General features: G+C 43.0%; 1 protein-coding gene across 1 annotated transcript; it reads right to left on the reverse strand.

Moving 5' to 3' along the window:
• Window positions 1–927: 927 nt before the first annotated feature.
• On the reverse strand, window positions 928–16,314 carry LOC122560598 (ras-related C3 botulinum toxin substrate 1). The gene is made up of 6 exons (XM_043711392.2): window positions 16,183–16,314; window positions 13,042–13,113; window positions 12,564–12,681; window positions 6,064–6,126; window positions 4,326–4,485; window positions 928–2,738 (listed from the first exon to the last, which is right to left on the reverse strand). Exons 1-6 carry the CDS (start codon window positions 16,215–16,217, stop codon window positions 2,608–2,610), a joined length of 579 nt encoding a protein of 192 aa, XP_043567327.1. The 5' UTR covers window positions 16,218–16,314; the 3' UTR covers window positions 928–2,607.
• Between the last annotated feature and the right edge of the window lie 98 nt (window positions 16,315–16,412).

A 16,412-nucleotide genomic window follows, 5' to 3' on the forward strand; every position in this document is an offset into this window, starting at 1 on the left:
GAAACAGGTTTGTCTCTTTCACCTATTAACTAGCTCTTCAAAATTAAGGAATGAGTCACCTAGTTTACACCAGTCTGACTGCTGCCTAAACTGTAATATAGGCAAAAAACTGCAGATGCTGGAGATCTGAAACAGGAATGTTGGGGAAATTCAGCAGTTCTGAAGTCATCATATCAGACTCTTTTTCTGATGAAGTCATACCAGGGCCTGAAACATGAACTCTTTCTCTCTCCAGAGATGCTGCCAGATCTTCTGAGTTTATCCAATAGTGTTTTCCTCAATTGCAGATTAGTTGAGTTCACACTAATCTTCAATTAAAGTTCTGGAATAGGAGCAATATTCACCTTTAACAAAACATGCTGGCTTGTATGACACATAGGCCATTTGTCTTCCCCTTCATTTGCTTATTTCAATCAACAAGAGATTTAAAAAAAAAAACACCCCAGCTCTAAGCGCATTGTACCACATTGTGGGCGGCGCGGTGGCACAGTGGTTAGCATTGCTGCCTCTCAACGCCAGAGACCCGGATTCAATTCCCACCTCAGGCAACTGTCTGTGTGGAGTTTGCACGTTCTCCCCGTGTCTGCATGGGTTTCCTCTGGGTGCTCCGGTTTCCTCCCACAGTCCAAAGATGTGCAGGTCAGGTGAATTGGCCATGCTAAATTGCCCGTAGTGTTAGGTAAGGGGTAAATGTAGGGGTATGGGTGGGTTGCACTTCGGCGGGCCGGTGTGGACTTGTTGGGCCGAAGGGCCTGTTTCCACACTAAGTAATCTAATCTAATCCCTAATGCATACCCTTAAATAAACCCTAGTGTAAAATCAGATGAGGAGGGAAAGAAACACTCAACCCACAGTGTTAACCCATTGCATGCTGGATCAGTAAACAGAGGCACTGACCGATTGTGCAGTCAGATGTAGATCTCTAAACAGAGTATTCACTGTTTATTCAAATCACACAGTAAACATATAGAATAATTATGAATGCAAGCAAGCAGTTCCTCTTTCTCCAACATTTTAACACTTGTTCTTTTTCTTTTAAAAAAAGCAGATTCATCTGTTTCTGTTAACAGTCCTTCCCTGTTGGATTTCACTGTTCCCAAATAGATGAGCAACATGCATAGAACATAACCATTAGAAAAATTAAGTAGAAAATACATTGGGATTATGTACATTTTAGATAAGGCGTCTATGGTAGAATTAAACAGAGCACTAGGATAGGTGAGGGGTTAATGGCTCCGTGCAAGACTTGGTCTATTTGGTTTTAAGGCTTCCCAAAATTGAAATTAACCACAGGTGAGAAAGGATTTGTGTGATCTGTAGTCATGCTGATTAAAACATGGAGGGATAAAAAGAGGCAATAAAATTGCTTTTTTACTGACGTTAAGCATTTTCTACATAATCAAGTTTTATAACTAAAGTTAGCAATATCAACCTTATTATGTTCCAGATTATGAAATAACACTTGTTGCATTCAAATCTGAGGCATTAGTACTTCCAATGTGACCATTAAATGACTTAAATTTTGTGACTTAAACAAAAACCTTTCTAGTCACAGTTGCGTATAACCATTTTAGAAACATACAAAATGCATGTTGTCATATGAATCCCATTAAGATATAAATCAGTAATGTTTGTTAGGCCTCAGTTAATGCCTTCAATAAGGCCAGCTCCTCTTTACCCAAAGCTTGTGTATTTACTCTCACCACACCAACATTCAATTCCATCTGTTGTTGCATCCATATTTTAAAAACATGCAACGATTCAGGAAAACCAGCACAAAGGTTCTTCAAAGATAGTGTTCCCCCCCACTCATTTAGTCTATACCAGAGAATACTGAAACTCCCAATTCAATGCCAATTGTTAACCGCAGCGCTCTCAAATGGAAGCACATACTGATTTTACTACCAATTTTCTTAGACTTTTGTTTTTAAGTTTAAATATGTAGCAGCAGACATTAACTCACTGTAATTACCGTTTGCATCAATAAAGCATCTGTGTCATCTTTGAACTAGCAAGGTAATGTGATAAACAGTAATATAATTAATAAACACAGCCAACTAAAGCACTTTTAGCATTTGAACTGTACAAATTCTGTGATATCTTCAGAGATGCGACAATCATATGTCTGTAACCATTCCAATACCACATGTTAAACCCAGCTCACCCCCTGCAGTTTAAACTATTGACAGATTAGTTTTAGCTGCTCTGGGACAGCTAGGAGTAGGTCAGCATTAATTGCTTGGTTAAGAGTTCTGGAAAGGTGTAAACAGTACCAGATAGAAACAGGCAGTTCCTTCTATGCATTTAGTGTTTGTAGTGCAACAGATATCTTTAGTTACATTGGATAATTTGGCAACTTAAATACAATTGAGGAGTGTAAACAGGCAGTAGGCTGGGAATGTAGATAGGGGACAGAAAACCAATAGAACCTATAACTGATACTCTTCTGTTACATTAAATATCTAAAAAATTAAACAGTAGATGCGTTCCAATAGCACTGCACAGAGGGACTCTAAGGAAAGAGGAAAGTAATCACAACAGGGAAAAAATATTGGCATATTTGAATCGATGCTCTGTGGACCTGGTAAACTGGTGGAAACGATTGATTTAAAAAAGGAAACATCTTCTCTTCTTCTTCTTTACAGGGATAGGACAGAGAACCGCTCTGATTGCTTCATCGAACACGGTCTTAAGACCTCGCTGAGTTAGTGCTGAACATTCCAAGTACTTCACTGAGCCTGTGGAGCAAGTGGTGGAACAACTATTAGTGGGACTACAGCATTAAAATGAAAAGCTGGTCTTCAAGTGAGCCAGTGGTGCTTATGTCTGTATAAATCTCATATACCGCCTTTTGAAAAATCAAAACAGACCCCCACACTGAGTGGTGATCGTGAACCATGGCTGAATCTTTCGCCTTCCACAACTAATTAGGAAAGACCCAAAAGATTCAACAGCAGCTTTCAAAACAGAATTAGATAGATTATTTGAAAAGCATAAATTCTTTGGGGATAAAGGAAAAAAAAGTGGAGCGCGCGCTAATTGGACAGCTGACTTGGACACCATGGGCTAAATTACTTCTGCTGTGATTCTACATCTACGTGCAATTGTATTCACTATTCAGTGTGCCGATTTCAGTTAAGACCACCAAAGCCCTTTACAACAGTGCTGTATGTGCAAATGGACTGCAATATCTTTACAATAGACAGTTTGTGTAGGAAACATTGTGGTGCAGTATTAGTCGCCTACATCTGGGCCAGCAGATCTGGATTTAAGTCACAACTCAAGACCTGAAAGCCATAGAAGGCATGGCATAAAGTGGCCAAACAGATTCTCAATTTTTCTGATGTTCCAGTTGCAGGCAGCAAGCGCAGGAGTGTTTCCTGGGCAACCAGAAAGCTGTAGCAGCTAGTGTACCACAGGTTGCCTACAGAGCTTCTTGCCATTAGAACAATCATCCTGTTCCAAGGAGAGAGAGAGAGAGAGAGAGAGAGAGAGACACACACACACTTACTGATTAATCACAGCTGATTAGTATCTAGCGTTTGAGTGATTACAGAAATTCTATGGTAGCGTGGTTGAGCACAGAGGAATTGGATATAAGGTTCTGTCTCTACCGAGTTATGGATTTGATTACCACCACTACCCAAAGTCACAGGAGCTGTACCCCAGGTGGATGTCTCCAAGTTGGGGCAGCTTGAGATTTGCTGTGTTTACTTTGGGCTCTTATGGTGCAGTAATATCCCCACCTTTAAGCCAGGAGGCCCAGGTTCAAGCCTCATCGGTTCCAGAGGTGTGTAATAACACCTCTGAACAGGGTGATTGGAAAATAGGTTTTAAAAAGTACAGACATTGATGCTGGCTTAAAATCAAAAATTAGCAAGATTAAATTTTACTGAAAGTGGTGTGAAGTGAGCTCCAGCCAATGATTTTTTTTTAAAAAGCCAGGGGCAGGCAGACTCAGCATGGAAACAGGCCCTTGGCCCAACTCATCTATGCCAACCAATATTCCTAAAGAAAACTAGCCCCACTGGCCTGCATTTGGCCCATATACCTCTAAACCTTTCCCATAAATCTTTTCCCCTCATCTTAAACCTGTGCTCTCTACTGGGGAAAATACCTTGGCTATTCACCTTATAATGTTTAAAAAACCATAACGGCCTTGGATAAGGTCACCTCTCAGCTCCTATACTCCAAAGAAAAAAGTCCCAGCCATGCTGATTATAAAACCCACATTGGTGATCAGTCACATTTTCATAAGCAGGTAGAACCCAGATTAACACACAGATGCAGTTAATGTTAACAGGGACCAGGAAGGAAATTCATACCAATTTCTTTCGCCATGGCAAGGCCCTGAGGGTACGTGATAGGAGTCAGTTTCTTTTCCCTCAGCTTTTCAATCGTGTCCTTGTCATCCCGCAGATCAAGTTTGGTGCCCACCAGAATGATGGGAGTATTCGGACAATGATGCCTTACTTCCGGATACCACTAGGAAGATAAACAGACTCTTTGTAAGAGAAAGGAGCAGGACTAAACCTCACAGCCCTTGAGACTCCTCTGCCATTTAGTGAGATCATAGCTGACCTTTTACTTCAACTCAGCATTTCCATCCTATTCCTATATCCCTTGAACATGCTCAAGGGCTGAGTACCCAATACCCTGAGGTACAGAAATCTAAATACTCATTGAGTGCTACATCTTTAGAAGCATAGAACATGGGAGGAGTAGGTCATTCAGTCCTTCAAGCCTGCTCAACCATTCAACATGATCATGTGAATCATCCAACTCAGTACTGAAAATAAACGTTGAAACAAAAATGTACACCCAGGTCTTGTCATACTTTCCTCTTTCCTAATCTACTGTCATTCAGATAATAACCTGCTTTCTTGGTTTTGCTACTGAAGTGGATAACGTCACATTTATACTCATTATGCCTAATTTGCCATGCATTTGCCCTTTCACTCAACTTTTCTAAGTCACACTGATGCATCTCAGCAAGCTCCTCAAAGTTTACACTCCCACCTAAATGTGTGACCAGCAAACCTGAAAGATATTACATTTACTTCCTTCATCTAAATCATTTATATTTATTGAGAATTGCTGGGTCCAAGCAAGGATCCCCAAAGTACCCCATTAGTCACTAGCTACAACTGGCAGGATGACACATTTACTCCTTATTTCCTGTCTGCTAACCAGTTTTCTATCCATGTCTACCCCAATCCCAAGTACTTTAATGTTACATCTAATGTTACATCTAATGTTGTGAGACTTAATTGAAAGCATTCCTAAAGTCCAAGTAAGCCTCATCAACTGGCTAATCAACTCTTAGTTACAGCCTTGAAAATCATCAGATTTATCAAGTATGATTTCCCTTTTGTAAATCCATTCTGACACTTGAAGTACAATTTAACATTATCACTGCCCTTTTAAAATTAAGTTTCAACAGTCCTACACCCTCGGGCCCCAACAAGATACAAAGATATTATTAAAGAGTGAAGCACCTGACACGATGTTAACTACTTTGAAGCGGACCAAACCCATTTAGAGTCAAAAGGGGGGGCGCTGGGAAAATGCAGGTCAGGCAGCATCTGAGAAGCAGGAGAGTCAATATTTCAGCATAAGCCCCTCATCAGGAATTTCACTGCAAACTCACTTAAATCTGTCTTGCTTAAAAGAGAAACTTTCACCCAGTCAGGGCCAGAATCTAATTTAGATCTCAAGAATTCAAAGGTCTACTCTAACCAGTGGCAGGATCCAGATCACCAACCCCAAGCATTTCCAATGTGCTGTCATAAGCACTATTTGCACTCTTTCTATGGACAGCTTTCTCAACTATGACCAGTGCAGGACATGAAGTCACATACTGATGGATGGTCATAAAGTCAGAATGGTTCAAAACTTCAAAGCCACCATGGGCAAATCAGAGTAATTATGTTTTAAGTTTGCCCCTTCCTGACTCCAGTACAAGCCCCATGTTAACTGTGGTGGCATCAATTGAACAGCATCATGGAAACTGTGCCAAGATTGCGACAAAGCCAATTTTATTCTACCTTAAGCTGAGCTTACCTTGGCTCGAACATTTTCAAAGGATGCTGGGCTCACCAGTGAGAAGCAGATTAGGAACACATCCTGCAAAGAAACAAGAAACAAATATTAACAGCTGGTACAGAACAATAATACTATTATTTGTTTTTAGAACCTGAAAATTGAGGATACTTAGAATGTTGCAAGGTTAATGTAAACAATCTTACTACAAAATTAAAGATCATGAATATGAATAAATGCAGTCAATTTTATAAAGTCAGTTATATTAGAATCAAGAGGACAATGAACACTTTTCCTTCTAAACCCACTAGATTTGCACCCCCAATAAATTCAAGTCAGATACTTATCAAATAAAATGGAAGATTAACTACTTGGTCCGAGTAGGTTGAAGAATGATTTAGAGGTTGAGACTTCTTGGACCTTCTACCTACTTCTGTCGCCATTCCCACAGAGAGCTATTCCCTCAGTAATCTCTCTCCCCAAGTTTCGTGTCCCCTCAGTACTGCACTTCTGACAATGAGCACCCCCTGCAGTACAGCACCAACCACAGTGTGGCACTACGTCAATACTATGCCCAAGAATGCAATATTCCTTCAGTACTGTCCCTCAATGGTGCTGCATTAGTACTGCATCTGTGACAATGTGATAGTCCTCCAGTACTGTCCTTCCCATAATGCAGCACTTCTGACAATGTAACACTCCCTCAGTACTGCACAATATAAGCCACAAGTCTCTGGAGGATAACATGAACTCATGACTTTTCGATTCAGAGGCAATATTTGTTGCTGAGCACAGAAACATACTCTTCAGTATAAATTGTCAGCACTGACCAGATATTCTAAACTGATCTCGTCCCATTTGGCCAATACCCTTCCACAGGCAACAACCTTTTGGTGCATCTGAGGCAAGCTGCGACATTGATGAAAGAAAGCACAGGAAAAAAGAAGAAAAAAAGAAACGGCATCACAGTGACAAAGACAGCCATTACCAGAAAAAGCATTATCATTCCAGGAAACATCATAGCATGAAATCACCTCATGCCAGTAACAAATGGGAAAGGTTCTGTGAGTCAACTCGAGGTACCTAATCTGAAGATAAGATGATGCATAGAAATAAACAAACAGGTGACGATCAAATGCCACAGAAAGAAAAATTGCCACATTTAGACACTAAGCTAAATGGCTCCCATGTCCACAGCAAAGGTAGGATGCAGTGAAGAGTTATGATCAGTTTTGGTAAAATGTGGCATTGGTCTTAATTCTGAAAAGAATTCATGCTAGTTTGATTTTGTATTATCTCAATATTGGACATTTCATTAACACCAAAGCCCTCTCAATGGATAAAACTTCAGTTAATATATTTAATTTCATTTTAAATATAACTCTATCGTACTTCTAGTCATAATTTAAACGCCTTAATATTGTCGCACAAGGCTAATCTTAATATTTGCAGTTAATCTGCATTTCTTCAGAGTACTTCTACTTAGTTATGCATCTAAAGAACGACTTGTCATCATTGATGTACACCTGTGGCAGAGAAGCCATTTGGCTTCATTCCTGAAAATAATACACTTGATGGATGCATTTGTTTATAAACCTCATGGAGTAATATGAAAATAAGCAGGAAGCACAACTTTGTCTTATGTTTACAAATTGTGCCAAAGCACTTGACACTGTCCAGCATATTGCTCTATGGAAGACACTTGCACACTTTGCATCCAAACTTATGTTACTAATAAGAGAGCTATACAGAAATGGTTGTGATGAGTTAGTGATAGGCATACAAACCAATTCCAGTTTGAGAAGGGATTCATATAGGAGTTTCTGCCATCACCCACGCTGTTTATTATGGGAGAGAAGGTAAAGACAATGGTGCAAGACGACTTACCATAGAGATGCATCAGTCTCATAAGAGGTCTTAGAATGTGAAATCTCAGGTATGTAGTTGACAACACACAACAGAATAAAGAGAGCTCGAAAATATGACAAGCATAGTCAAAAGACACAGTGAGTGTCTTTTGAATGAATGTAAATGAGGTAAACGACCAGCATTATGCTTCTAGATGGCAATGGAAAAGTCAAAATTAGAAGCGTTGAGAGACAGGTAGCAAGTTATTTGTTTGTTTGTTTGTTTGTTTATTTATTTATTTATTAGATGAGGAAGTCACTGGCTAGGTCAACATTTATTGCCCATCCCTAATGTCCAGAGGGCAGTTAAGAGTCCATCACATTGCTGTGAATCTGGAGTCACATGTAAGCCAGACCAAGTAAGGATGACAGTTTCCTTCTCCAAAGGACATTAGTGAATAAGATTGGTGTTTCCAACAATCGACAGTGGGATTCATGGTCACCGTTAGATGCTTCATTCCAGATTTTTGAATTCAAATTCCACCATCTTCCACGGCAGGATTCTAACCCAGGTCCCCAGAATATTACCTCGGTCTCTGGATTAACAGTCCAGTGATACGACCACTAGGCCACCACCTCAAGTGATTGATAATGAACAACAAATTTGGTCAAGAATTAAATTCTGGTTGATTAGTTAGGACAATAAGCATAACCAGTGACTTTAGTAGAGTCTGGAAGTTCATAAGCATGACACTGAAGAAACGTCTAGTCAGCTGACCACTATGGAGTGTTGCATTACATAATTCCAAGAGTTGGGACTCTGAAGAAAGTGGATGAGAGAACATTATTAGCTTTTGAAATGTGTGTGACAAAGGATGCTCAGAATCAACTGGGTGGACAAAGACACAAATAAATGGGTTAGATCAAATGTAGAAGCTCAATAATTAAAAGAGGTGGTAAGTGCAGTTAGAGAAAGGTTGTGAAGTACAGACACTAGAGACAGAGACCCTACAACCTTATACCAGCAAAGATTGAAGAAGAAGCTGAAAAATGTGTTGCTGGAAAAGCGCAGGTCAGGCAGCATCCAAGGAGCAGGAGATTCGACGTTTCGGGCATAAGCCCTTCTTCAGGAATGAGGAGGGTGTGCCAAGCAGGCTAAGATAAAAGGTAGGGAGGAGGGACTTGGAGGGGGGTTGGGAATGCGATAGGTGGAAGGAGGTTAAGGTGAGGGTGATAGGCCGGAGTGGGGGTGGGGACTTCCTGGGGGTCAGGAAGAAGATTGCAGGTTAGGAAGGTGATGCTGAGTTCGAGGGTTGGGACTGAGATAAGGTGCGGGGAGGGGAAATGAGGAAACTGGAGAAATCTGAGTTCATCCCTTGTGGTTGGAGGGTTTCTAGGCGGAAGATGAGGCACTCTTCCTCGAGGCGCCGTGTTACCATGGTCTGGCGATGGAGGCGGCCAAGGACCTGCATGTCCTTGGTGGAGTGGAACGGGGAGTTGAAGTGTTCAGCCACGGGGCAGTTGGGTTGGTTGGTCCGGGTGTCCCAGAGGTGTTCTCTGAAACGTTCCGCAAGTAGGCGGCCTGTCTCCCCAATGTAGAGGTGGTCACATCGGGTGCAGCGGATGCAGTAAATGATGTGTGTGGAGGTGCAGGTGAATTTGTGATGGATATGGAAGGATCCCTTGGGGCCTTGAGGGAAGTGAGGGGAGAGATGTGGGCACAGGTTTTGCATCCGCTGCACCCAATGTGGCCTCCTTGCAGAACGTTTCAGATAACACCTCTGGGACACCTGCACCAACCAACCCAACCGCCCTGTGGCTGAACACTAACTCCCCCTCCCACTCCGCCAAGGATATGCAGGTCCTTGGCTTCCTCCATCGCCAGACCATGGCAACACGACGCCTGGAGAAAGAGCGCCTCATCTTCCGCCTAGGAACCCTCCAACCACAAGGGATGAATGCAGATTTTTCCAGCTTCCTCATTTCCCCTCCCCCCACCTTATCTCAATCCCAACCCTCGGACTCAGCACCGCCTTCTTGACCTGCAATCTTCTTCCCAACCTCTCCGCCCCCACCCCCTCTCTGGCCTATCACCCTCACCTTAACCTCCTTCCACCTATCGCATTCCCAACGCCCCTCCCCCAAGTCCCTCCTCCCTACCTTTTATCTTAGCCTGCTTGGCACATCCTCCTCATTCCTAAAGAAGGGCTTATGCCTGAAACGTCAATTCTGCTGCTCCTTGGATGCTGCCTGACCTGCTGCGCTTTTCCAGCAACACATTTTTCAGCTCCGATCTCCAGCATCTGCAGTCCTCACTTTCTCCAAGATTGAAGAAGAAGCCAAGTGTAGAAACAGAAGACAGGAGAAAAATCAGGTGGATGGAGAACACTGAGGGAGGCCTGAAGGAAACCAGAGAAATGAGAGAATGCCAATCGCCTCACTAAGCCTATGGTTCAACCAAACAAAATTACTCTTCGGAGTCCTTATTTCTGGCATTAGAGATACAAAAACAATATAGCAAACAGATTAACCAATTTTTTTAGTGATCCTTGATTAGTGCTCCATCTGGTGTTGCAAGAACTTGAACTGTTTGAAATTTGCACTAAATTCTGTTTGCTTAATGCAAATTCCAAAACCACTGTTGGAAACAGTGGGATACCAGTAACAGACCAGTACTTGCTATTCTCTCCCTTATCATAGAGCAGGATACAGAAGTAATACATGTTGTGGAGTCTTCCAGGCAGGCTCACAAAGTTTTTCAGAGGAGCTAGGGTAAGAGAGGACAGAATATCAAATATAAAAAGCAGGGCGGCACGGTGGCTAGCACTGCTGCCTCTCAGCGCCGGGGACCCGGGTTCAATTCCAGCCTCAGGCGACTGTCTGTGTGGAGCTTGCACATTCTCCCCATATCTGCGTGGGTTTCCTCCCACAGTCCAAAGATGTACAGGTTAGGTGAATTGGCCATTCTAAATTGCCCGTAGTGTTAGGTGCAAGGGTAAATAGGTCTGGGTGGTTGTTCTTCGGAGGGTCAGTGTGGACTTGTTGGGCCGAAAGGCCTGTTTCCACACTGTAGGGAATCTAATCTAATCTAATCTAATCATAAGCAAGTGTTTCCTATTCATCCAGATGCCTTTTAAATAGCTGTTGTTTCTGAATGCCCAGTCTTGCCTGAGGATACTCTGCTCATTTGGAGAGCTGAAAATGTGTTGCGGGAAAAGCGCAGTAGGTCAGGCAGCATCCAAGGAACAGGAGAATCGACGTTTCGGGCATAAGCCCTTCTTCAGGAATGAGGAAAATGTGTCCAGCAGGCTAAGATAAAAGGTAGGGAGGAGGGACTTGGGGGAGGGGCGTTGGAATTGCGATAGGTGGAGGGAGGTCAAGGTGAGGGTGATAGGCTGGAGTGGGGTGGGGGCGTAGAGGTCAAGAAGATGATTGCAGGTTAGGAAGGCGGTGCTGAGTTCATTTGGAGAGCTGCCACCACAATGACCAAGATCAACTCACTTACCAAAGACCAGGGAAAAATTTCTGGCAAGTTGCTCACTAAGTCATTTTATACTTCAGAAAGTGTGAAGGAATTGATGTTGTTCTTCAAAATGCTGCCAGATCTAATGAAAAGTACAAGTACTGAGCAAGACTGTACCTGCCTTAAAAACAAACAAAGCAGCCATTCACTCCAATTAGGCCTCCTCACAAAGGGCTGATGCAGGAAGTACAAGTTACAACAGAACTCCATCTTTTGACCTGCCCAACAAAAGAAAAACCCCTAAGGCAGTGTGCCAACCACAGTTCTGAAGGAAAACCTAACCCATATTCATAGTAAACCAGTCCTCAACCTATGCTGTAAGTATTCACCTCTCGCCTTCAACATAAGGGCATACCATAGCAACATTACTAAACAACACCAAGTACTAAGATATATAGGGGGATATTAGGACAGATGATGAAACACTTGGTCAAAGTGGTAGGCCTTAAAGAAAATGTTAAGGCAATAGAGAAGCACAATCATGGGATGGGTGAATTCCAAACAGACCAGGCAGATAAAGGCACAACTGCAAATGGTGCAATTAAAATTGAGATATGCAGAGATCAGAACCGAAGTTATCATTAAGGGTTCAGGGCTAAAGGAGGCTAGACTTGTGGAAAAATACAAGATCATATAGGGAACCAAAAACGAATGAGAATTTTAAAACAGACTGCTGTTGGACTGGAATTCAGTGCAGGTCAGCGAGCCCAGATGGGTAAATGGGACATGGTGAGAGTTTAGAGGCAGACAGCAGAGTTTCAGGGCCACAATAGTCAGTGCAAAAATAAACAGTGCTCACAGATTTAGATCACTACACCACAACAAGGAGGAAACAAAGTTCATAGGGGAAATTCCACATTATTGAGCATGTTTATTGCCAGTCTTCAAGGATCAGGTTTACACTTCCTTGTAGCTACATTGTTCATCATTAACGACTGCAGAACATAAATTATAACAGATAATAAAACATTGTTCTCTGATCCACCTCACTATTACCCTGCCACCTATTCTGTTGCGCCACAGCACACTTCAAATTTTGACACACACGGCCACACATCACCACCTCTCATTGCTCTAACTTTACCCCTGCCATCCCCAATAATTTCCTTAACTCTTAAGGCAATGTTCAGTTATGGTTACATAGTACTCACTGTCTGAGGATAAGAAAGTGGACGCAGACGATCATAATCTTCTTGACCAGCTGTGTCCCAAAGCCCCAGATTCACAGGTTTCCCATCAACCATCACGTTGGCAGAATAGTTGTCAAAACTGCAGAACAAAGATTTTAAACTGAAACAAAAACACCTAAAGGAGTATCTTTATCAAGTGACCACGTTCATAAATCCATTATCGCTTAGGACCCCACCCTCCTGCACAACACCCTTTTCCCTGACTCCCTTCTCTGCAGTTTTACCACAATACCCAAACACACCACCTCCACTTTCCCCATTACATCTTCCCCTCAAAGCGAGTGCTCTACATTGCTACACGTATACTTCTCACATCAAATGTCCTCTTCCCTCCAACTGGAATGAAGGAATATTCAGCTGTAATGGGAAGGATTCATGTTGCTACACAAAACCCCCTGCTGTGCCTAGACCCTGGTGAATAAAATGTCCAATGACTCACACAGTGGGGATGTATTCGCCTGGGAAGGCATTGGTCGTGTAACTGATGAGCAAGCAGGTCTTACCCACTGCGCTGTAAGGGAAGAGAAAACTTGCATTAGATAACACTGGTCCACATTCTCAATATCCAGAGAGTGGAATTCTCTACACAGATAGTATTTGTTTAAATAGAGACATCTGCTCAAGACTTTAACTGCAAACCATACATTACTCAATTTAACAGTGGAGATTGTACATTTTCAAGAACATTAGTCTATGTGACTTTAAAATAGACATTAAAAAAGGTGGTTGATGTTGCAACGTGACAAACCTAAGGACAGTCAATTTCACTCCACGCAAACCACAAGTACCAGAGCCCTAGCAGAATCATTTAAAAAAACATTTTAAGAACTGAAATGATCCAGTAACAGCAGTTGATAAGACACGGGAGTTGGGAGCAAGTGATAAGTCTTTTATCTTATAAAGCTCAGATATTAAAGGGTTTTAGTGGGGGAGCTCCAGAGCTTAGACCAAAGCAGCAGAAGGCACAGTTGCCTGTGGTGAAGTAAAGCACATGGGAATTCTTATCACCCTTTCAGGCTGTAAGAAGCTGGCTATACTTAGTGGTAATATAGTAACAGCAGCAAAACCTGGAGCAGCCACGCAATGCTTGATCTTTTATCTCTTTTTGGATAGTAATGGTTTGCCAAGATGAAGTCATCATAGCCCTACCACACATAGGGCTACACACTCACTACAGAGATATGAGTGGTAGTGCTTTACCTGAGGGCTACCACACCTCAGGTGGAGGGAAAGGTTGAGAACGAGGGTCCTTCATGGTACCCTCAGCCAGTTTTGAGATACAGTCATAGAGATGTACAGCATGGAAACAGACTCTTTGGTCCAACCCGTCCATGCTGACCAAATATCCCAAACCAGTCTAGGCCCACCTGCCAGCATCCGGCCCATATCCCTCCAAACCCTTCCTATTCATATACCCATCCAAATGCCTTTTAATTCTACTTGTCTCCACCACTTCCTCTGGCAGCCCACTCCACACACGCAACAACCTCTGCATGAAAAAGTTGCTCCTAGGTCTCTTTTATATTTTTCCCCTCTCACCCTAAACCGATGCCCTCTAGTTCTGGACTCACCCACCCCCGGGAAAAGACTTTGTCTTTTTATGGCTATCCATGTCCCCCCATGATTTTGTAAACCTCTAAGGTCCCCCTCAGCCTCCGATGCTCCAGGGAAAACACCCCCAGCCTATTCAAACTCTCCCTATAGCTCAAATCCTCCAGCCCTGGCAACATCTTTGTAAATCTTTTCTGAATCCTTTCAAGTTTCACAACATCCTTCAGATAGGAAGGAGACCAGAACTGCATGCAATATTCCAACAGTGGCCTAACCAATGTCCTGTACAGTCACAACATGACCTCTCAACTCTTGTACTCAATACTCTGACCAATAAAGGAAAGCATACCAAATGCCTTCTTCACTACCCTATCTACCTGCAACTCTACTTTCAAGGAGCTATGAACTTGCACTCCGAGGTCCCTTTGTTCAGCAATACTCCCTAGGACCTCACCATTAAGTGTATATGCCCTGCTAAGATTTGCTTTCCCAAAATGCAGCACTTTGCATTTATCTAAAATTAAACTCCATCTGCCACTTCTCAGCCCATTGCCCCATCTGATCAAGATCCCGTTATAATCTGAGGTAACTTTCTTCACTGTCCACTACACCTCCAATTATAGTGTCATCAGCAAACTTACTAACTACAACTCTTATGCTCACATCTAAACCATTCATATAAATGATTAAAAGTCATGGACCCAGCACTGATCCTTGTGGTACTTCACTGGTCACAGGCCTCCAGTATGAAAAACAACCCTCCACCACTACCTTTGAGCCAGTTCTGTATTCAAATGGCTAGTTCTCCCTGTATTCCATGAGATCTAACCTTGTGAACCAGTCTCCCATAACATAATTCTCACTTAATGTATTGTAAGTACATAAAAATCGTGATTTAATGGATTTTTCTCAACTAAATACCAGACACACAATTATCTACCAGGAAGAGCAGTTAAAACAAATGGCAATTAAGTTATTTACATAATCTGACCAAACCCTAAAGGCACTTAGTTCAAAAAGTTTAATCAAATAACAATTGTGATCACTGCACCAGAAAAAGAACGCACAGAATCAGTCAGAAAAAGATCCTGTAGATTTATTTTGGGAAATTATTGAACCAGTTGAATTCTCAGAAGCCAACAGCAAGATTAGTGCTCAGCAAACATCGATGGTGTTTGTTTTCAAATCAAAGAGAAACCAAGTAATTTGAAGCAATTAATCATGGTCTGTCTGCATTAGTTTTGATTTGATCCCAGCACCAAATTACAAAAACAAAATTCAAGAGGGGCAGTGGCAGTGCAGGACAGAAGGAATGTAGTTACTGAAAACTGAATTTCCCAGAGAAAGCAGTGAACACAAAATAACAAAAAACCATGGGGAGACAAGAACAAAATTAACACAAATTCACACACCATTAAGGAGTGAACTGATCAGGTAATGCAGGAGGGAAGCAGCAGTGAGGAATGCAATAAAGATTAAGTCGCAAGACACTTCGAGACAGTTTCAACAATCAACAAGATTCTCAAATTTTACTTATTCCTATATCCCTTGATTCACTTACACCCAAGTACCTTCAATGTACTCAGCATCGAGACCTCACTGGGTTAGACAATTCCAAAAGATTCACACCCTCCAAGTGAAAAAAAATAAATTGAAAATTCCCCAATTTCTCTGGATCCTGAGACGGTGATCCCAGCCATGAAACATCCTCTTTATTTAAAAGGTATTAAATTCTGAATGAGTGGCTGCATCCCCAACCCCGCCAGGCTCGGGGCTCCCGGGAGGGAGGGATATTCCCCACAGGTCGAACCCCCCCTCACCCCGGGACCGCTTTCCGGGCTGAACTGAAGAACTGGACATTAAACCCAGCTGCCGCTTTCTCCCCAGATTTATCAGCGCCAGCCAGGGCGGTTCCTGTCTCTGTCCCGGGGCGGAGGAACAGGACAGCAGCCGGAGAGGGGCCGCGGCCCGGGGCGGGGCGGAGGAGGGTGTCAGGGGGAGGGGACCCAGGCCCCGGGGAAGCACTCACCCATCGCCGACCACCACACACTTTATCGCCTGCATCGGGCTCGGGCTCGCGCTCCGTCTCCAGCAGCTTCGGCCTCGCGAAGCAGACTGACCGGAAACCGCCCAGACCTAACCCACTTCCGGTTCCGGCCGCGGCCACCGCCGGAAGTGAGATCCCGGGATTCCACTGCCCCACCCCCACCGCAACACCTCCCCCCCCATACCCCGCACACCACTGCCCCGCCCATTAAC

Source organism: Chiloscyllium plagiosum, unplaced genomic scaffold (genome assembly GCF_037043375.1).
Source record: "Chiloscyllium plagiosum isolate Xiang-an unplaced genomic scaffold, Cpla_swu_hap1 HiC_scaffold_20, whole genome shotgun sequence".
In the NCBI taxonomy this organism is placed as follows: Eukaryota; Metazoa; Chordata; class Chondrichthyes; order Orectolobiformes; family Hemiscylliidae; genus Chiloscyllium; species Chiloscyllium plagiosum.